Source organism: Lissotriton vulgaris, chromosome 3_1 (genome assembly GCF_964263255.1).
Source record: "Lissotriton vulgaris chromosome 3_1, aLisVul1.2, whole genome shotgun sequence".
Classification (NCBI taxonomy): Eukaryota; Metazoa; Chordata; class Amphibia; order Caudata; family Salamandridae; genus Lissotriton; species Lissotriton vulgaris.
The window spans coordinates 852,660,311-852,683,743 of NC_141689.1; the positions used below are offsets into that span (position 1 = coordinate 852,660,311).

General features: G+C 47.9%; 1 protein-coding gene across 1 annotated transcript in view; it reads right to left on the reverse strand.

Moving 5' to 3' along the window:
* The window catches only part of LOC147727114 (spindle assembly abnormal protein 6 homolog), a 574,453-nt gene that overhangs the window by 17,650 nt on the left and 533,370 nt on the right, over positions 1 to 23,433 (reverse strand). The window contains exon 16 of the mRNA XM_086961156.1: positions 18,250 to 18,332. Within this exon, the coding sequence (XP_086817282.1) occupies positions 18,250 to 18,332 (83 nt within the window). The remainder of the gene's footprint in view (positions 1 to 18,249; positions 18,333 to 23,433) is intronic.

Consider the following 23,433-nt stretch of genomic DNA (forward strand, 5'->3'; position numbering starts at 1 on the left):
CGAAAGTTCCTGGGCTGTTTCTTCGTCTGCACAGATATTAGCCACTGCTCAGTATTACGAGAATAGGGATAAAGAGGAGAAAGATAAGATGGAGAAGAAGACTAAGGAATTAAAAATGAAGGTTCTTCTTCAACAGGCTTATCCCCTCGTGCTGGCCAACGTCAGTTTCAGCAGCCTCCCCAGCCTCAGAGGTTGTTACAGAAACCTGAACCCTTTGTTCCACAACCTTTGCTTGGTCCTAATCAATGTGCTTACTGTAAAGAGGAAGGCCATTTTAAGAATAGCTGTCCGGTTTTATTGCAGCGTAATGGTGGATTTCCAGGGCCGTGAGGCTGTGGTGGTTTTCAATCAGCACTTAGAGGTAGAGGGCGAGGTGCATTGCCTCAGGGACCGCGTTCCTTTCCCCCTCAGAACTCTTTTAATTATTTTGATCAGCAGAATACTCAGTCTGCGCAATATTACAATGACAATTATTGTGTTGAGAGTGAGGTTCAGGATTTTCATTCTAGTTAGGACAGCCATGGACAAAGTAAGGGAGTCGTATCAGTTCCAGTGGATCAGAATGGGCCTTATGTTAAAGTTGTTGTATTGGGTGTTGCAGAACCATTTCTTTTGGATACTGGTGCGATGAGAAGTTCTATCAATCATTCCAAACTCCCTGAGGCACCTTTGTCTGGCTTAACAAACGTTTCTGTAGGATTTTCTGGCGTCCCAGTTGCTAACCCGGTTTCTTGTCCTTTGCCTCTTTCAATTGGTCCTTACGATTTGGAAGCTCCGCTTATTCTAACGACTGGTTGCGGAGAAAACTTGTTGGGTTTGTTGAAACGTCTTCATGCAACTTTGTATTGTTGCCCCTCTGGTGTGCATCTTACCTTGGGTGAGAAATTGGTTTCCCCTACATATCTAAAGATCGATTTCCGCCTGAATTTTAATCTCTCCCTGCTACGCTTTGGGCTACAGGTCCGAATGATGTTGGTCTACTCCAGATTCCACCTTATGTGGTTACTATTAAGCCTGATGTTAAATTGCCACACATTCCTCAGTATAAGATTTCCAATGATGCGGAACGAGCGTTGTTGGCTATTATCTATGATCTGGTTCAGAAGGGTGTGGTCGAAGAGACGAGAGGTAATGTTTGCAACAGTCCTGTTCTACCTGTTCTTAAATGCACTAATCCTTCTCAGCCTCCTGTAAATCGCTTTGTGATCGATCTTCGGGAGGTCAACAAGATTGTTGTTCCCCAGTTTCCTGTTGTCCCAGATATCACTGCCTTGCTTACTATGATACCCGCTTCAGCGGCATGGTTTTCGGTTACAGACCTCAAGAATGCTTTCTTTAGCATTCCTATGCTGAGGAAAGTAGGGATATTTTCGGCTTCTCTCTCGGAGGCCGAAGTTTCCGGTTCAAACGTGCACCTCAAGGCTATTGTGAAAGTCCCTCCATTTACAGTCAGGCTTTGAAATCTCAGCTTGACGCTTTCATTTTGCCCCCAGGTGTCACTCTTATTCAGTACGTCGACGATTTGTTGGTTGCTGCCGATTCGGAGGATGTCTGTAAGGATGTGACGGTTTCTTTGTTGCGTCATTTGTGTGACCTGCATCACAAGGTGTCCCCCTCGAAGTTGCAATATTGCCGCCAAGAGGTTACCTATTTAAGTCATCTCTTGTCGAAGGAGGGAAGATGGTTGACCCCAGAACGAATTCAAGCAATTGCACAAATGTCTGTACCATCCACACAAAGGGAGGTACGTGCCTTTCTGGGCATAACCTCTTATTGTAGACAGTGGATTCCGAATTTTTCGTTGTTGGCTAAACCTTTGTTGGCACTCACGTTAAAAGATACACCACAACCTCTTCCTTGGACTGATGAATGTCAGAAAAGTTTTCCTGACTTACGTACTGCCTTGTGTTCTGCCCCTGTGTTAGGTACTCCAGATAACAATAAGCCTTTCACACTCGTACGGCCACATGCATCAATGTTCCCGTTTGCGAATTCTTAATTGCGAAAATTAAGGAATCGCAATGAAGAATTCACAAACGGCTATGCATTAAAAAATCTCAATTTATTTTGCGATTCCTTCATTTTCCTTAATTGCAATTCACAATTTGCGAATCGCAATTAAGGAATCCCTTTCCATTGATTCCTATGGGCCTAGAGGCCAATAGGAATGAACGTGAAGGCATTCTCATTTTGCGGTTCTCAATTAAGAAATCGCAAAATGACAATGCAATTTCAAGGGTGCAGGGGGTGGTCCAAAGGACCCCCCCTTGCACCCCTGAAATGTACCTTAAAGTGCTTTTTTCACACACACATGCCCAAAGGGCATGTGTGTGTTTAAAATGAAACTTTCAAAAATGCACTTCTGTGCATTTTTGAAATTATTCGAAAATTACCATGAGGGTTAACTTCATGGTAATTTACCACTTCCAGTTTGCGATTTCGCAATTTTTAAAAAATCATGCATTGCATTTAAGAAATCGCAAAATTGTGATTTCTTAAATGCTATCGCAATTTAAGAAATCGGAAATAAATTGTGATTTCTTAAATTGTGAAAAAAGCCAAAACCTTAATGCATCCCAAAAAAGGGATTTGCATTCACAAACAGCCGATTTTTGCGATTCGCACCGTTTGCGAATGCAAAAACCCTTGATGCATGTGGGTGTATGTTCATGAAAGAGAAGGTTGCGCGTTGTCAGTTTTAACGCAGCAATTTGGAGACAAACAACGGCCATGTGCTTATTTTTCGGCTACGTTGGATCCAGTAGCCAAGGCATTGCCTAGTTGTCTCAGAGCTACAGCAGCGGCAGTGATCTCCATTCGCCAATCTGCTGGATTGGTATTAGATAACACTCTTGTTGTTATGGTACCACATGCAGTAGATACTCTTTTGAATAGGACAAAAACACAATACCTCACGAGTGCTCGCTTGTCTAGATATGAGCTGACGCTTTTGGCTAGCCATATACATATCAAGCGGTGTAATACAATCCAGCAACATTATTGTCCATACCGGACTAGAAAGGCATTCAAGAACAGCATGATTGTTTTCTCCGAACAGAGGAGGAAACGAAAGGCAGAATAGATTTAAAAGACAACCCACTTGTGGACCCGGATGGGATCCTATGGGTCTTGTTTCAAGCTTCCAAATGGCGAGACGACTGCAGCTTACGCTGTCACCACTTTGTATACGGTAGTGGAGACCGCATGCATTGCACAGAATTCAGCCCAAGCAGCTGAACTAATTGCCCTAACGAGAGCGTGTGTGTTGGCTAAGGGAAAGAAAGTGAATGTTTATACTGATAGCCAATACGCCTTTGGTGTGGCTCATAGCTTTGGTCGCTTGTGGAAGGAAAGAGGATTCTTTACTTCCCATGGGACTAAGATACAGCATGGTCAGTAGGCGACTGACCTTCTCGAATCACTTGCGTTGCCTACCCAGATAGCAATAATCAAGTGTAGTGCTCATAAGAAGATTACTGATGATGTGGGCCGCGGGAATGCTTTTGCAGATGAGGTAGCGAAAGAAACAGCGAGAGATGCTACGAGTCGCATGGGTGTTGCGGGCCCTGCAAGATGGGTCAGAGAGGGAGGAATGTGTGAGGACACAATAGAAAGTGTGAGAATGATTCAAGAAGAGGCTACTGAGAAGGAACTGAGTAAGTGGAGAGAAAGTACGGGAATGTTGGACGCGACTGGGTGTTGGACGGAATTGTCAGAACATCAGCGTTGGCTGTTACCAGACGCCTATGTACTACCTGTAGTTACTATGGCGCATGGTCCAGCCCACATCAGTGCAAAAGGCATATGTTAACTTTTGGCTCCAGTATGGCAGAATGAAGGAATTCCTAAATGTGCGGAAAATGTGGTGAAGCATTGCATTGTTTGTTTAATGCATAATCCAGGAAAGGGAACCCCAACTCCAGCAGGTCATTTTGCTCCTCCTACGTATCGTTATGAGGTATTACAAATCGATTACATTCATATGGATCGTTGTAATAACCTCAAGTATGTTCTGGTGGTGGTGTGTGCCTTTTCCCGATGGATAGAGGCCTACCCCCTAAAGGACAATACTGCTTTGTCTACTGCCAAAGTCCTTTTGAAGGTGTTTTTCCCAAGGTTTGGTTTGCAGCGCATTGTCTGGTCTGACAATGGGAGTGAATTCGTAGGCTAAATCATGCAGAAAGTATGTACAGGTCTTGGTATTAGGCAGAAATTCCATGCGGCAAATCACCCTCAGTCAGCAGGTTTGGTGGAGTGCTATAATGGCACTCTCAAGCTTAAATTGGCAAAGATTCAAGCCAGCACGGGTCTTGCTTGGCCTGATGCCTTGCCTTTGGCACTTCTGTCCACGAGAACTACTGTGCATTCTCGTTTAGGCCTTAGTCCTTATGAGGTCGTCTTTGGACGCCCAGCCAATGTCTGGGGAGTCCCTCGACCTAAAAAGTATTCTGAAATCCCATACCCAATGTTGATTGACTACTTGCATGACATCACCACTAAATTACGTGATCTTCATCAACAGTTTCAAAACGCTCTGCTGGAGGCTTCTGCAGATCCAGGTCACTCTATCCAACCCGGTGACTGGGTCTGCATGAAGAATTTTCAGCGGAAAAAGAGTCTGGAACCTCGTTGGGGTCCTCCTAGGCAAGTCTTGTTGACGACACGTACAGCAGTAAAAGTCATTGGGAAAAAGAACTGGGTCCATGGCGTACACTGCAAGAGGGTACCTTTGCCTTTGCCTTTTGATCAATGGGTTCGAAAGGGCATGAGTGATAGTGAAGGCGAAAGGGTCCCTCGATTTGTACCTTTTAGTAGTGCACGCCTGGATCAAACGAACTCTGAGAAAGAAGACGACGACGTGTTGCAAGAAGCTGTACCATCACATTTGCGTTTGAACACAGCGAATCCAGAAACTTTGTTTAAGGAACAAACGATCCCTAATAAGACTCGGTATAATTACGACCAAGATTAACTAAAGACAAATGAACTTTCCTGTAGGAGAGTGGGGTCTGCAATCCTATGGTCACCCCCGATTTTTGCTTTTTGCTTCACTGGTTTATGACTTTCCCTGGCTGTGGGCCTGCTAATCAGACCCACAGCCTAGCTGTTCTCTCTCTAAATTGACAAGCATGTACCTTAGGTGCATTTACCAATTGGTACTGGGCCACCTTATCAGTCCCTGTACAGCATACCTTAGGTATCCAGGGTATAAGTGTACCCAGGGCCTACCAGGGGCTGAAGCATGTATTATGCCACCCCCGGCTCGCCATCCAAATCTGACACAACTGGCTGAACGACAGCTGGGGCAAGGTGGTGTAATCACCCTTTGCTTTAGATATAGTATCTCTATATCTAACCCGAAATGGACACATAGATTCCTATCAGTCACTCCTATGGCAGGCCTTAACAATCCTGAAGGCAGAGTGCTTGGAATTATGTGAGATGGTGCTCTGGCATGAGCTGAGCCCGTTTGCAGGTTGCGGAACCAAGTCCTAATAGCTGTTCCATGATAACGCATACCATATACTCTTAAGTGCATTATAATCCTCACGGTTATTTGCTAACTTTGGTATCGCATTATCAAAGCATGTCGAGTAAGGTGTCATACGAATTGGAATACTAACCCCTCGCCAATTCTGGTGATGGGGTTATCATTCCACCCTTGTAGAGGGACACAACATGGATGTAACTGTGAACCCCGGTTAAAGTTAACTCGAGCCTCAGCATCACAAAATGGATGCTGCCACCACAGACACAAGTCTGACCTCCTGCTGCTGGGAGTCCTTCCTCCAGCGAGGGAGGCTCGGACAAAGGGTTTCCTGCCTTGGGAGGTGCTAGCACCACCCCAGACAGGATTTTGTGTATTAGGTAGGCCAGGGCTGAAAGGAATGAGACATGCCTCGGGCACACAAGGTGTCCCTGTGCATATTCCCGTCCAAACCAGTTCCTGGGGCACTCCAGCTCCAGAGCTGGCACAGGACCGGACAAAGGAAAGGGGGTGTAACCACCCCCCTTCCTGGTCCCACCCAGAGGAGGGACCTAGTGGTAGTGCAGCCCCCTTTAGCTGAATAAAGGTAGGAGCTGGTCCCATTCCAAATTAGATTATCCTGATCAACTTCACAAGAAGAAACTCTGGACCTCGACGTTCTGCTCCACATAAGACAGAAGAAATCTCCCTTGTGGGCAAGGAGTGTCCACCCTGCATCTGCAAGCACCATCAGCGTACAGCGACTTCCCTTTGTCGTCTTCCTGCACAGGATCCAGACTTCAGAGCCCGACGAGACCCGGATTCCCAGACCTCTCTGACCTCAACCCACATCTGCAGCCGAGCTGAGACCCGTGGGTGCGACGAGACACGTGGGACCGGCCATCTTGAAAGAAGCAGCACTTCGCTCCAGCACGACTTCCGAGGCCTCCTCGTTCAAGTGCTTTGGGGACTGAGACGCCCCGACCCCGAGCAGCTCCTGCATCGAAGATCAGCCCTCCAGCATCCACGAGATCTGCGTGGGGCCCTTCTGCCGGTTTGCTGCTCGACGCGTTGTCTGGTCACTTGCCGGCTGGCTAGTGACCTCCTAGACGACGAACACCAACAATTTTGCTGCTGGTCTGGTTGCTCCAGACTGGCCCTTGCTCCCTTCCAAAAGAGGAGCACCCCGGACCCTCCTGGTCCACTCCAGATGCCGTTTCCACTCACCGCGTGGGTTGCCTTTGCCAAGGCCTGTTGAACCCGAATCCGGAGACGACACAGCCGACAGCGAGAGCCTGCGTGGGACAGCTCGTGCCTCCATCCTGGTCGTCGAAGACACCACCTGGTCCACGTGGCTGCAGAGACAAGCATCCACCTTCACCTGATCGCGGCGACGACACCTGGTTCCACTCCAGTCACTGGCTAGTGACTTTAAACATTGTCCCCTCTGCTTTCAGGTTCCTCTCTTCACCAATCCGCCCTTGGATTGCACCGGACATCTTCCTCCTGACCGCCTGCAGCATCTTTTCCTCCAGGCTCCATAGACTTCAACGCCGGAACCCAACACGACTTGGCACCTACGCACCCGCAGCCTGTAGGTGAGGTAACACGAGCATTTCGGTGCTCAAGGGTAGCTTGACTCTCCTAGTGTCCAGTTCCACAGTCGTTTTAGTTATATCTAGTCAGGGACGTCCGTACTCACCTTTTCTTTAAACTGTACTGTCCATAGACGATTGTACGCATCTCGCGTGTGAGTTCACACTCTGCACACGCATTCTGTGGGCCTCCTATTACTTACCTCCAGTCAGGGTAGTGTGGTCCCAGCGATTCTACAGCCTCTGGACAACTCCATTCCTTTGATTGACTTTCGCATTCCATTTATTTAGTATATGGTTTGTTGCGCCCCTCAGGCATTCTTGTAAATACTGTGCGAACTCGTATTCCTTTAGAGTATTGTCATGTGCTTAGCCCTCTGACCTCATAAAGAGTTCACAGGTGTATGTTAGTTAATAAATAACTGTTTATTTTCATAACAACCTGTGTGGTGTCCTTTCACTTGGTATTCAAGGGGTTATATGTGGTAAAACAGCTGGCTTCACATGCCATTCAGAGTTCAGCCTAAAGACTGCTTTTGTCCACGCTACTATGATAGCTGGTCTATAAGGTTGACTTACAACCAATCACCATAAGGGTTGTTTGGACTGATACAAGGGGATCACTAGAACTAGTGAGCATCATATATCAGGCCAAGCATTGCATTGTTTGTTTAATGCATAATCCAGGAAAGGGAACCCCATCTCCAGCAGGTCATTTGTGGGACACCCCCGCCCCGCACGGCCACCAGCTGCTGCGTGTGCCCCAGTGCCTGCCTTCTGCCTCAGCGCCGGCCTCGCTGCCGCCTTGAGCGCTCCCCTTTGGTTTTCGCCGGTTTTTGACCGAAATTTGTGCTTGTTTTCTTTGTATGCCGTATGATCGTTTGTTAACTGTTTTGCCTCCGTTTTGACCTGCATTGTTGCCTGTATTTTTTGTACCGTTTCTTCTTCGTATTTTGCCCTCCATTTGTGCATTTGTGCTTGTCTCCTTCCTGTTTGCCCGCCTACCTCGCCGCCCCCCGCTCTCCCTCCCCGCTCCCGCTTCCCGCCACCGCCATTAGCCCCGCCCCTTTTCTCTTCTGTTCCCTCCCCGCTCCCGCCTCCCAGCTGCTCCGCCCACCCGCGCACTTGGCCTTTAAATGGCGACCGTGCGACGCAGGTGAGTGTGACCCACTTGTGGGACACCCCCGCGCCGCACGGCCACCAGCTGCTGCGTGTGCCCCAGTGCCTGCCTTCTGCCTCAGCGCCGGCCTCGCTGCCGCCTTGAGCGCTCCCCTTTGGTTTTCGCCGGTTTTTGACCGAAATTTGTGCTTGTTTTCTTTGTATGCCGTATGATCGTTTGTTAACTGTTTTGCCTCCGTTTTGACCTGCATTGTTGCCTGTATTTTTTGTACCGTTTCTTCTTCGTATTTTGCCCTCCATTTGTGCATTTGTGCTTGTCTCCTTCCTGTTTGCCCGCCTACCTCGCCGCCCCCGCTCTCCCTCCCCGCTCCCCGCCACCGCCATTAGCCCCGCCCCTTTTCTCTTCTGTTCCCTCCCCGCTCCCGCCTCCCAGCTGCTCCGCCCACCCGCGCACTTGGCCTTTAAATGGCGACCGTGCGACGAAGGTGAGTGTGACCCACTTGTGGGACACCCCCGCGCCGCACGGCCACCAGCTGCTGCGTGTGCCCCAGTGCCTGCCTTCTGCCTCAGCGCCGGCCTCGCTGCCGCCTTGAGCGCTCCCCTTTGGTTTTCGCCGGTTTTTGACCGAAATTTGTGCTTGTTTTCTTTGTATGCCGTATGATCGTTTGTTAACTGTTTTGCCTTACTTTTGACCTGCATTGTTGCCTGTATTTTTTGTACCGTTTCTTCTTCGTATTTTGCCCTCCATTTGTGCATTTGTGCTTGTCTCCTTCCTGTTTGCCCGCCTACCTCGCCGCCCCCGCTCTCCCTCCCCGCTCCCGCTTCCCGCCACAGCAATTAGCCCCGCCCCTTTTCTCTTCTGTTCCCTCCCCGCTCCCGCCTCCCAGCTGCTCCGCCCACCCGCGCACTTCGCCTTTAAATGGCGACCGTGCGAACGCGCAGCGGTCACGCGCAGCGGGCGCGCCGATTGTGCGCCGAAGGCGCGCCAAAGGTAAGCCCGTCTGCGCCCGTCCGCGACCGGATCACGACCAGCGCCAGGACCCCTGGCCCCCGAAGACCCCGACCGACCCGCCTGACGTACTCCGCCGCCACCCTCACCGCACTCAACACCGGCCGACTCCCAGAATGCCACCAAGCCACTCCACGACGTACCCACGGACCTTTCAGCTGCCACGCCTGCAAGTTCTCCTGCATCCGGACCAGCCTCGCACCAGCACCCGCCAAGTCGAACACCAGCAGCACCCACCTCAAGTGCATCCTGCTCAACACCCGCTCCGTCCACAGACACACCATCGAACTCTGGAACCTACTAGACACCACAGCCCCGGACGTTGCCTTCCTCACGGAGACCTGGATGAACGCCTCTTCAGCTCCCGACATCGCCATCGCTATCCCAGAGGGCTACAAGATCGTCCGGAGGGACCGAAACGCCAACCAGATGGGAGGAGGCATCGCCATCATCCACAGGAACACCATCCGCCTCACGACCAGCACCGACAACACCCTGACCAGCGCCGAACACCTGCATTTCCAGATCCACACCAACCCGAACACCACCCTCAGAGGCACCCTGATCTACCGACCCCCTGGACCACGCACACAATTCAGCGAGGACATCGCCGACTTCGTCAGCCCGCACGCCCTCCCCTCCGCTGACTACATCCTCCTGGGAGACCTCAACTTCCATCTAGAGAACAACAACGACCGCAACACCAGCACCCTGCTCGACAACCTCGCCAACCTGGGACTCAAGCAACTGGTGTCCACCCCCACCCACCTCGCCGGACACACACTCGACGCAGTCTTCTCTTCCAGCACAGACATCGACTTCAGCCACGCCACAGAGCTTCAATGGACGGACCACAGCTGCGTCCACTTCACCTTCAAGAGAACGACGACCCACCAACACCAGCAACAGGCGGCCCACAGAAGCTGGAACAAGATCACAGCAGACCAGCTCGCCACCTCCCTGAGCCAGCACCCTCCTGCCAGCTCAGCGAACCCCAGCCAGGCCGCCGACAACCTTACGAAGTGGATCAGCAACTGCGCGGACGAACTCGCCCCACTGAGGACCCCGCCTAGCATACCCGGCAGCAAGAAGGCTCCATGGTTCACCGACGAACTCAAGAGCTCCAAGAAGAACTGCCGAGCCCTCGAGAAAGTCTGGAGAAAGGAACCGACACCGGACAACAGGACCTCCTTCAAACTTGCCACCCGGAAACACCACCAGCTGATCCGCGCCGCCAAGAAAACAGCATTCAAGGACCGGTTGGACAACAACGCACACAACTGCAAGGAACTCTTCAACATCGTGAAAGAGCTTTCCAACCCCAGCGCAGGAAACAACGACATCACCCCATCGCAAGACCTCTGCAACTCCCTCGCTTTATACTTCCACAACAAGATCGCGGACATACACAACAGCTTCTACAACCAACCAACGCACACCATGACCGAACAACCACCCCCCACCACCACCCTCCACGCCTGGACCCCGATCAGCACCGAAGACACCATCCGCACGATGAACTCCATCCACTCCGGATCACCGACCGACCCCTGCCCTCACCACGTCTTCAACAAGGCCGACGCTGTCATCGCACCCCATCTGCGAGACATCATCAACACATCCTTCGACACCACCATCTTCTCTGAGAGCTGGAAACACGCCGAACTCAGCGCTCTACTCAAGAAACCAACAGCGGACCCCACCGACCTTAAGAACTACCGCCCCATCTCGCTCCTCCCGTTTCCAGCCAAAGTCATCGAGAAGACCGTCAACAAGCAGATGGCCGCCTTCCTCGAGACGAACGGATCCCTCAACCCCTCACAGTCCGGCTTCCGAGCCAATCACAGCACCGAGACCGCCCTCATCGCCGCCACCGATGACATCCGAGCCCTGATGGACAATGGAGAAACAGCGGCCCTCATCCTCCTAGACCTCTCCGCGGCATTGGACACGGTCTGCCACCGCACCCTAGTACGGCGCCTCAGCAACATCGGAATCCAGGACAAGGCGCTGGAATGGATCATCTCCTTCCTCGACGGAAGAACACAGAGAGTCCGCCTACCACCGTACAAGTCAGAGGCCTCCGAAGTCATCTGCGGCGTCCCTCAAGGATCATCTCTGAGCCCCACCCTCTTCAACGTCTACATGAGCCCCCTCGCGGCCATCGTACGCAAACACAACCTCAGCATAATCTCCTACGCCGACGACACCCAGCTGATCCTCTCCCTGACCAACGACCCCACCGCCGCCAGAGCCAACCTGCACGAAGGGATGAAAGAGGTAGCCGAGTGGATGACGACCAGCCTCCTGAAACTGAACTCGGACAAGACGGAGGTCCTCATCCTGGGCCCCTCACCCTCTGCCTGGGACGACTCCTGGTGGCCTCCCGCCCTGGGCACCGCACCCAAACCGACAGACCATGCACGCAACCTGGGCTTCATCCTGGACTCCTCCCTCTCCATGACCAGGCAAGTCAACAACGTCTCCTCGGCATGCTTCAACATCCTACGCATGCTACGGAAGATCTTCTGGTGGATCCCCACCGAGACCAGGAAGACCGTCACCCAGGCCCTCGTCACCAGCCGACTGGACTACGGCAACGCCCCCTACGCCGGTATCACCGCCAAGCTCCAGAAGAGACTCCAGCGGATCCAGAACGCCTCAGCCAGACTCATCCTCGACATCCCACGAACCAGCCACATCTCCGGACATCTGAGAGACCTTCACTGGCTCCCCGTCAACAAAAGAATCACCTTCCGCCTCCTCACCCACGCACACAAAGCCCTACACGACCAAGGCCCGAGCTACCTCAACAGCCGAGTCAACTTCTACGCTCCCAAACGCCACCTCCGATCAGCCAACCACGCCCTCGCCGCCGTCCCCCGCATCCGAAGAGCGACTAGAGGAGGAAGGTCCTTCTCCTACCTGGCCGCCAAGACCTGGAACTCCCTCCCTCCCGACCTGCGCCTGACCCAAGACCACCTCTCCTTCAGGAAAAAGCTGAAGACCTGGCTGTTCGAGCAGTAGCGGCACCCCCCCCCCCCAGCGCCTTGAGACCCTACGGGTATGTAGCGCGCTTTATAAGTGTCATTGATTGATTGATTGATTTTGCTCCTCCTACGTATCCTTATGAGGTATTGCAAATCGATTACATTCATATGGATCATTGTAATAACCTCAAGTATGTTCTGGTGGTGGTCTGTGCCTTTTCCAGATGGATAGAGGCCTACCCCCTAAAGGACAATACTGCTTTGTCTACTGCCAAAGTCCTTTTGAAGGCGTTTTTCCCAAGGTTTGGATTGCCGCGCATTGTCTGGTCTGACAATGGGAGTGAATTCGTAGGCTAAATCATACAGAAAGTATGTACAGGTCTTGGTATTAGGCAGAAATTCCATGCGGCAAACCACCCTCAGTCAGCAGGTTTGGTGGAGTGCTATAATGGCACTCTCAAGCTTAAATTGGCAAAGATTCAAGCCAGCACGGGTCTTGCTTGGCCTGATGCCTTGCCTTTGGCACTTCTGTCCACGAGAACTACTGTGTATTCTCGTTTAGGCCTTAGTCCTTATGAGGTCGTCTTTGGACGCCCAGCCAATGTCTGGGGAGTCCCTCGACCTAAAAAGTATTCTGAAATCCCATACCCAATGTTGATTGACTACTTGCATGACCTCACCACTAAATTACGTGATCTTCATCAACCGGTTCAAAACGCTCTGCTGGAGGCCTCTGCAGATCCAGGTCACTCTATCCAACCCGGTGACTGGGTCTGCATGAAGAATTTTCAGCGGAAAAAGAGTCTGGAACCTCGTTGGGGTCCTCCTAGGCAAGTCTTGTTGACGACACGTACAGCAGTAAAAGTCATTGGGAAAAAGAACTGGGTCCATGGCGTACACTGCAAGAGGGTACCTTTGCCTTTTGATCAATGGGTTCGAAAGAGCATGAGTGATAGTGAAGGCAAAAGTGTCCCTCGATTTGTACCTTTTAGTAGTGCACGCCTGGATCAAACGAACTCTAGAAAGAAGACGACGACGTGTTGCAAGAAGCTGTACCATCACATTTGCGTTTGAACCCAGCGAATCCAGAAACTTTGTTTAAGGAGCAAACGATCCCTAATAAGACTCGGTATAATTACGACCAAGATTAACTAAAGACAATTGAACTTTCCTTTTTCTATTTTTCTGATTATACTTTTTGAGAGACATTACTTTTTTTTCCACTATCCATCAAGTTGCAGGGTCACAGTAGGAGTCTTAAGCTGTGACCTGAGTAGTGACATAGGTCTGCAGGACGTACAGTGTCATAAGATGGCTAATAACCACAGCTAAGTGATCAAGGAAGATTGCCGTGAGCAACGCTTCAGAGAATGGATATTAAAGTGGAAAGTAATGTTAATAATGTACAAATGAAAAGGAAATGTAAAGAATTGATGGTTAGTCCATGTGGCATAGCCCTATGTATTTTAATATGTTTATGTACTTTATTGGCCTGTGTAAGTTGGGTTGTTTACACTATGCAGCAAGCACCTGTTCCAACCTCTGTCTCTTTGTCTTTTCCTACTACTGCCTCCCCACATCGGTTTTATACACTCCCAGAACATGAACATATTAGGAGAACAGAATACTTTAATAATTCATTTATTCAGTTATTGCATCAGCACCAACTGGTAATGAATACCACTGATTGTTGGGTCTGTGGGCTCATGCCCCGTATTACAGAGAGAGGGATGCCATATTTAGTCCTTCCATTTTCCTATGAATGCTCCGCTTGGGCCTATTTGGCTATGTTCTATCGGAACCAACTACGGTATCCTCCTGGTAGTCCATATGGTGGTGGAGAAGATTTTAGTCACAGTTCTTTGATAAAGGGAATAGTGGCTATGGCTAGAATTGCTGAGATTAGTAAGATTCCCGTGGATGAGAAAGGAGCATATGATGGCTGGAATGTAACCCGTTATGTTACTAGCCTTACAGAAAAGGCTAGGCGAAGGAGATCCCCACCAATTTGGACTGTACCTCATTGAGGTAACTTCTGTCTACAAATTAATGGTCAAAATGTTAAGAATCAACAGGGAAAGAGTGTTTGTTCCCATACTTATGTCTATACACCTCAGATTTCCTCACCGTTAGCGCCATCACAAGGCACCTATTTTATCTGCCATGATAGAGCCTATACATGGCTTCCTACCTACTTTTCAGGAACTTGCTATGTGGCTTTTCTTCTTCCTCCAACATATACTGCTCCTTCAGGTCATCATAGGAAAAGATATGGCAGAGGAGTTATTGATTCGAAAGACACAGCAGGACAAGAAGGAGGTGACTTCATTAAAGGGTTGCTTCCTTTCTGGGGCCCAATGGCCTATAGCAGAGACATCAGACAATTAGTTTGTGTTGTTAAGGCTACCATAAATGTAACTTCTGGAGCCTTGAGTAATTTGACAGCCGAACTTCAGGCGGATCGCCTTATGACTTTGCAGAACCGGATGGTTTTAGACATTGTCCTTGCAGATCGTGGAGGAGTCTGTAAATTGATCAGGTTTAGTTGCATGTATTTACATTCCTGATAATGCCCCTACGGTATACCAAGCTATCTCCAAGTTGCATATCATCTCCGAGTTTATACATCAGGACACAGGAGATTGGTCTGTAATGGGATGGTTTTGGGGACTACTGTCCACATGGGAATGGAAGATACTAATGTTCCTTGGAATGGTCTTGGCCATCATTTTCTCTTGTTGTCTCTGTGTACAGTGTGGACCTGCCATCTGTGGTCTTTGTGCCAACATGTGTGTTCCAAAGCCTGTGTCACAGAAAACAGAGAATATTAGAATGATGCTACAGCAACAGCTCGATGACCTCATGGCCATTGACATTGGCTCAGACTGACTTGAGTCCCTGGTGTTTTGCCTGAGTAATGGCAAAAGGAGGGTCTGAGGTTCTTCGATTTCTGACTTTGTCCCGTATTTAGCCGCCATTTTCTGTCTCGCCGCCATTTTGTGTTGCCCTCACTCAGGCAGCACAGCGGACGGTGTGTTTTTTCTTTTCCCAGCTGCTGCGTGTCCTTTTAAGTTAAAGAGTAACTCTTTTGCACTTGTTTACTAAACCCGATGTCAGGGTCTGGCCGAGTTCGTTAATCCATGTCTGGGTTGATTGATTCCTGTCTCGACTGACTATTTGCCTTCTCCTATTCTTCCCTTATATTATATTCTCTCCTTGTATTCTCCTATTACACAACTATCCTTTGAGGCACACAAACACGTCCTGCCACCTGCAAATTAGATTGTTGGTGCCAGTACTGATTAATTTGTTGGGAGGGGTAGCACACGGGGTCTTAGAAAGGGGCATATTTGAGACACCTGATAGCTTGTTTTCCAACTTTTCTCATTGGTCCATTTTGTATGTGTAAGGAGTAAACTTTGTAAATGTGTTTCCTATAAAAGATTGTGCGCCACAGATTGAAGTGGCAGTCTCCTCAGAACCCACCTTGTGTGTAACTTCTGGGATAACTGTGCTTAGCTGCAGCTAATAAACCTGGTTTGCACGCTCAACGGAGTGTCTCGTGTCTCTGTTCGACAAGGCAGGTGAACTCGGGGGATTTAAGGCGTGCCCTGCGCCGCCAGGCCCATAAGGCCCTGGTCTCCAGGGTGGCATGATGAGGCAAAGAATAATGGATTTTACCCAGATTTCTTGAGTGGGGGTGAATGTACAATTTATTCAGCATTCTGTACATCATTTGTTTGCGTAGCACTTTTCACCCAAAGTGGGATGGGTATGCCCAGACGTGGCTCCCTTGCTCACTGTGCCACTGGATTCAAGCTAGCCTGGCTTATGGAGAGTTATACCCAGAAATCGGTCCCAGGATGCTTGTTTCTGGTCCAGGGAGGGCCTGGCTTGGCAGTTCGGTCTGGACTGTTCCCATGAGACACAGGGTCAAGACTGATTTGCATATTGCTGGGTCTAAACTGGGGTGGCATGGCGAAGAAAAGAATGATGAATTTAACCCAGATTTCTTTACTGGGGTGAATGTATGATTTATTCAGCATTACGTCCATCATTTGTTTGTGTAGCACTTTTCACCTAAAGTGGGATGGGTATGCCCAGACATGGGTGGGTCTCTTGCTCACAGTGGGTCTGGATTCAAGCGAGCCTGGTTGACGAAGGGCAATACCCAGAAGCTGGTCCCTGGATGCTTGTTTCCGGTCCAGGGGGGACCTGGCTTGGCAGCTTGGTTTGGACTGTACCCATGGGGCACAGGGTAAGACTGATTTGCATGTGGCTGGGTCTAAACACGCATGGCGAGCAAAAGAATGGTGGGGTTTTCCCAGATATCTTGACTGGGGGTGAATGCGTGATTTATTCAGCATTATGCCTATCATTTGTTTGCGTCACACTTTTCACCCAAAGTGGGATGGATATGCCCAGACGTGGGTCCAGTGCTCATTGTGCCACTGGATTCAAGCTAGCCTGGCTGATGAAGGGTAATACCCAGAAACCGGTCCCAGGATGCTTGTTTCCGGTCCAGGGAGGACCTGGCTTGGCAGTTCGGTCCAGACTGTTCCCATGAGGCACAGGGTCAAGACTGATTTGCACATGGCTGGGTTTAAACTGGGGTGGCATGGTTAGCAAAAGAATGATGGATTTAACCCAGATCTCTTGACTGGGGTGAATGTATGATTTATTCAGCATTCCTTCCATCATTTGTTTGTGTAAGAAGAAAGCACAACATAATTGCTTCCTATTTTCTGAATATACAATGGAAATCACATATTTTGGAATAAAAAAATATAATCGGCGAAACCTCACATTTTCTGAACCTATTCCTATGTTTCATCAGTAACCTTTTAATCTTTGATTCTGAGCAGCTGTTACATGGAACCGGCCTGTCTTAAGAAACATTAATTGCAATCAGGATTCCCATCAACATCTCCATACACGTGTGAAAATCCAAGGACTTAACATTGAAAAAGAAGTTTCCTCTAAGACAATGGCTATTACCACAGCTTTTTTCTTTAACCTTTAGGTTTGGTGTATATATTGTTGTGCCTATATATGGTATAAACATGGTGTTTGCTCCAAGTGCTGAAGCGCGGGTGGAATAAAGAAATTAAATCTATGTACTCCTTCATTAAAACAATCTGCAAAAGTTTTGGATATTTTACAACATAGGGTATGCCTAATTCTTGGTGCCGGCAAATCTGAATACGTCCATGCCCAAAAAGTTGGCAACCTTCCATAAGGTGTCCTTGGACATCTGACCAAATTGAAAGCACTGTGTGTGGCTCCTCGTTTATGACAGAGATTAAGAAACAACCGTTCAGTACAGTTATTTGTTCTGATCCTTGCTACCTTTTGATGGTGCTCGGATACCAGAGGGAAGCGCATGGATGCAGAGCTTTCGCAGTCCTATCCTTGAAGTCAAGGAATGACCTTGTACTGGTTCACATCTTGAACTCAACATGATAATGTTCAGGAAAAACTAAAAATGTCTCAATTGCTTTAGGTAAACAGAATTCCTTTTTTACTATCCACTGTGTCAGCATTATGCATTATGGGAGCATTTTGATAACACAGAGTTTAATAAATAAGCCTTTTCTTTTTAGAACATGTAACATTCATTTAGAGCATGAGAAAGAACAATGACTAGGCTGGCATTCTGAAGACTGTGCTCATTATAAGCAAACAATTCTGTTTCAAGAAATGTCATATTCCTAATTGGAAATGTATGAAATTCTAAAATATTTGCATAATAGAAAAAATCCTTAAACCACACTTCAGTTCTGCTGGGATATGAAATGTTGTATTCCACTATTTGTTTCGCTATTATCACATCCCAATTATGTATAAGACTAAAGGAGGTAAAACAATCAGATATTCCATGAAAACATTTCTATAAATATTACAATGGTGTAATCCAACAGCAAACTTGACACTAAGGAGAAACAGGATACTGGATGCCTTAGACTACAATCCAATGTCAATTAGCGCTTTCTGGGAAGAAGACTTGTCACAAGCTTTCAAAAAGGTAACTTAAATTGTGATTTGACGTGAATTGTGAAATATACGTACCTGACCCAGGCGCATTTGAAGGATTTGGTCCTCTGATGGGTATGCCACAATTCAAATATTTCATATCTAGACCTGGCCGATCACTGCAATTCCAATATATTATAATAAGTTATATAGACTTCAGAAAATCGTCATAATTCAGCTAAACACCCACGTCCTCTCACTGTCCTATATGAATGAATGACTGCATGAATAATCTTTAGTGTTCAGTTAATAAACTTACAAATAAAAGCACCAATAAACGAAGTCCAGCTGTAAACATATCTCTGTGTCTTGATCATTCACTTGTTAAAAAGAGTATGGTGGACCTGATGCACCTTTAAAAGATATAAGAGAGAAATAGCAAGGCTCATAAAAATATTATTGCTTTGATAGTGCAAAAACACAGAATAAAGTACTTAGTGCTTTAGCAAGGAAGTAAGTGTGATGCGTTGGGATAAACTGGGCCATAAGGGGGTCTTCCAGGGCGGTTTGATGGACGAATTAAATGTAAATGTAATGAAATTGATACTTGTATAGCGCACTACTCACCCGCAAGGGTCTCAAGGCGCTTGTACGAATACCGCTGTGGAACCCATCCTGGCTTTCCCTGTGAGGCGTCCACTCCTGGGCACCCCCAGGGTGGAGGCCAGGCATTGCGTTGTGGGGGCCGTTGTGGAGATTAAGCAAGCTATTGCCCAGAGTTGCAGAGTGGGACTCCATGATTGAATAGGCACCAAGGCGAGCATTATCAGGTCTGTGGATTTTTTAGCTCAAGACCTCCCGAGGCGGGGAATTGAACCCTGGTCCCGGGCTAGACCTCTGCATCAGGGTCTGCCGCTCTAATCATTGAGTACAGGCAAGTGTGAGTGTTAAAGGAAATACCACTTGCTGTGGAGCCAGCTTTGTCAGTTTTGATTACACCAGACTCATACATTTCAGGAACTTCCAGCAGATTATTAGGTCTTCTCCTTGCAAGCAGGTTATGATCGCCTTCCGGGACGAGTGTATTCCGATCCTAAAGTACTACTATTTCAGCAGGCCTCTTCGTTCTGTCTTTAAGGTGGGGCAACCGACATGCAATCTCGATAGAATTTCCCCTCCATACGGGAGAATTTAATCATGTGGGGAAGTGACCTAGCTGAAGGTGCAGCAGCTTAAGGTTTCTCTATAGCCCAAACAGTTCCCCGAGGTATGCTTTAGGCTTTAACCCCTTGCATGCGCAGCAAATTGTTGCGCTTTGTGCAACTTACATAGTGGGCGAGATTCGGACGGCCCCCGGCCGTTGTGAGCACACGCCCACCGTGACTCATGACGGCCCAGCATGCAAGGGGTTAAGAGACCATATTTGCCTATTTTCATCCAGGTGTGTGAACTTTTTGACATCAGGGCTTTGTCATGAACAGAGGATTTTTCCTTACTGAGTTTATGGCTCTGTTATATGTTGGTTGGGTGGGAGTTAGGCCCAAAAGAGCCTCTGCCTGAAGCGCCGTTAGAGCCACATTTAGATAGTCACGTGCATGGCAGTTTTCTGGGTCAGAAATAGCCCCCAATATGATGCTGCTTACAGTGACTCCCATCTCCTTTTTAGGTATCACTGAGCCAGCGCACATGCTACCAAAGCGGCCACCAGCTTGCTAGAATGCGCACCAGTGCGCGCGATGTGCACATCATTTTTTCCGGTCGCGCGCGCTCGCGCGCACATCTCTTGTCACCACTTGCTTTTTTTTTTTTTTATTGCCGTGTGGCGTTCCTTTTACGGCCGCATGGCCAATGCTTGTTTATAAAGACGCGCGTGACTGTACTCACTCCTCCATGTTATTTTCAAGTACTTCTCAGCATTTAACATATTTTATAAACCGCCCACCCCGTCCTCTTCTTAAAAAAAAAGGCAAGAGATTTTCACGAAAAGCTGACCATTTTTCATTGTTGTTGGAGTGCTCTCGGGCGCCACCCCACCTAGGGGGAGTGGCGACGTTAGGGGCAGCAAAGGGCCTGGACGAGTGTCGGGATCCCTTCCGGGTCGCTTGACCCGGAAAGGGAATGCCACCCACAAGCGGAAGTCAAGGGATAAACAAGTCCGGCGACCCGGAAGTAATTAATTGGCGCGAGGCTTGAAAAGCCAGCGAGCCAGTGGGCAGCCCCTCTTTGTCCATTTCCTTGCCTGAGGGTCGGAGCTCGCAGGAGAAGTTACCCACCCACCCATCCCTGAGGTTAATATTTTAGGTCAAGCGGGGTCCTGGGCAAGAGGTATGACAGGGACTCCTTTGGTCGGTGCCATTTTTTACCCAGAACAGGTCTTGGAAATCATCAAGGGCTCCAGGCTGGCGAGGGATTTGGGGCTGCCCTGCTGGGGGCTCTGATTCTCTTGGCCTACCCTGGAAGCCGTGGTTTGTCACAAATGGTGGCAGATTATTTACCTGCGGTTCTGCTGACCGGAGGGCGGTCAGCTTAAAGAGAGCAGGCTATCTCGGTTGTGGCCTGCTGGCACAGCCCGAATGTAAAGCAAAAGACCCCGTGCGGAGCGGGTTGTAAATATAATGACAACGTATATTTGATGGCTTGTTTTTAATGCTGTAATGTTTATAAGCAAAGTAATTTTAAAGAATTTCTACAATAAATAAGAGAGGTCAATGGAGTAATTGGCCAGAAATGTAGGTTGGGAGGGGGGGGGGGGAGTGCCCTTTGTATGCCACCTAACGATTATAATGCTTTTGTGTAGTGCGAACAGCATTGATTTTCGACATTAACACACAGCATTGAAATGTAGACTTGGAACACCTGATGTGTATTTCTGTATATTCTTATGATTGTATGCCTCTTGGTCTTGCTTAGAAGCTAATGTCAGTGCGAATGCAAAATTCTGTAAATTAACGTTACAATATCCTTTTTTAACAGATGCAATGGATTTCTCTGGGATGTCGCTGATCAAGCTAAAAAAGGAAGAGATGGAGGCGCAGGTAAGATTATGCTCAGGGGCATAGTTATCAGTAGTGCAGCCTCACTGCACCCAAATAATGTCTGAATTTGACTGTCCAGCCTGTGGGCGGGCCGACTTACCTTGCATCCACTGCAAACCACAGGCCATTGTAATGCCACTGATCATGGCTAGCACCAAGCGGAGAGGCAGTAATCCAGCCTTTTCAAGAGCAGCTAAATACATTCTTCTCAAGCCATCAGGCAATTACCTGTTTTCACTGTGTTCTACAACTACCTTATAGGTTACCCTGTATGTACCCCACACAACCTTACATTAAAATGGCTTTGTACTTCATTGCTTCTTGGATGTTGCATGATTTTTGCACTGCACGTCCGGTTTTTGTACATGTTCTAATTAAAAGGCCTGGAACTTAAAGTAATCTGAATCAAACTATCTCCTCCAACTACATTCACTGCCGTCATGCTTCCTATGATGGAATGTGTGAAAAGACTCCCTGCTAGTCAGCGCTCGTCCTTTACCTGTGCCATATGTAGCAGCAGGCCACAGTCCAAATGAAAATAGTCCATTGTGACTTAAGCGCTTTTTGAGAATCCTTTCCTTTATACAGTTCATAAAGGGTTAAGAAGGGCTAAGAAGTCACCCTATTTTCAGTGCTCCATGGCGGTTGCCTCAAAAATAAAATGTACGCACCCACATGGGCATCAGAGTTTCTGCGCTAGTGCTTGTAAACGACTTGGCAAAGACATATAATGCTCTAAGACCCCTAAAAATGTATAAATGAAAGGAACACTTCTCTTATTCTTGCAGTGCCAGCTATCTTTTTTTATTTTTATTTTTTTAAACGCCTCTTGTGAAGAAGTTTGTTTTCACACTGTGAGGCATTTGAAAGCCAAGAAAATGTCCTGCAGAATCGCATGCTGTTATATATACTTTATGTTTGTGTATCGCTAAGGAGTAACCTAAAATAACAAAGGTTGGCTAGTCCATTCGTTTGAAAGTTGGGTTTATTTACCTGGGAAGAATTCCATTTACACACTACCCTTTTCTTCACTTCTTTTGACGTGTTTGCTCTTAGTATGGGCGTGGAAGTATTTGCTTTTAGTCCTTTTACACAAAAGGAATCGTTAACTTGAGAATGAGCTTTTGGAACCACCATCCAGCTCCACCTGTAGCTACATTAGACTTGTTAACATAGTTTGGGAGAGATTATAATCGCCTTGGAACCTGAATGGAGTACTCAGAGGTGGAAAGGTTTGCTGCCTAACTCATGTAGAATGTTGCGAGCTGTGCAGCACTAAACAGGCCGCATTTATATTTAACTCTTAAGGAAACGTCTAATGATGGGTGTGTAGCTGCCAGATTCCAGTGTCCATGCCTAGAGGGAGAAAAACAAGCATTGGCATAGCCAATAGGTCTCGCTTTTGGGACCTTATAAGTATTTAGTTATGCAGCACAATATCCTTGGTGCAACAACATAAACTGTTGCATGGCTAAACACTTAGAAAGTCCCAAAGGCGAGACCTATTGGCTATGCCAATGCTCGCTTAACTTGTAGCAGGATTTTAAAAATGCACCATAGTTGTTTACATTCTGCCTCCAAAGGCCGAATTTGGGATGGTGAAGCGTGGGGTGGGAGTTTGAACACCTGCAGAGAAGTGCCAGTTAGTGCATTGTTGATCATTTTGTAAGCCCTACCTCTAAGTGCCTCAGCTCTATACACTACAGAGGGGAAATGTTTAGTAACCATGACTTGTAGGACTGCTTGGAGGGACAGACTTTTTAAAGAGTTCCTTGAAGTGCCAAAAGCAGATATTAGGGAGTTGTTTCTGATTTAATTCTATAGTTTCACATATTCAGACATTTGCTACCTTTGTTTATCCCTTGTCATGTCTTAAACCAAACCTTATATGACAAATAAAACACAATATTTTCACAAAGGCAATCTTTATGTCCCGGTTTCCACTTGACCGGCTTTGTAGCTACCGTGGAATGCATCTAGCTTTTACTTTTCTCATGTATGACATTTCATCAGTTCAAATTTTTATGCATTTCATTTTGTGCCATTTGCCAGCTTTCATATTTCCAGCCTCAAAACCTCTAGAATCACAGCTTTGTCTATGTCAACCCTCCTGTATCCATCAATGACCTCTTGTCCTCGCTCTGTCAGAACTACACATACAACTGCATATATTCTCTCATTAGACTGGTTTAACCTCTTCATCATGGCTATAGGACATTATCTGCTGTCCTATTAATGGAACTCC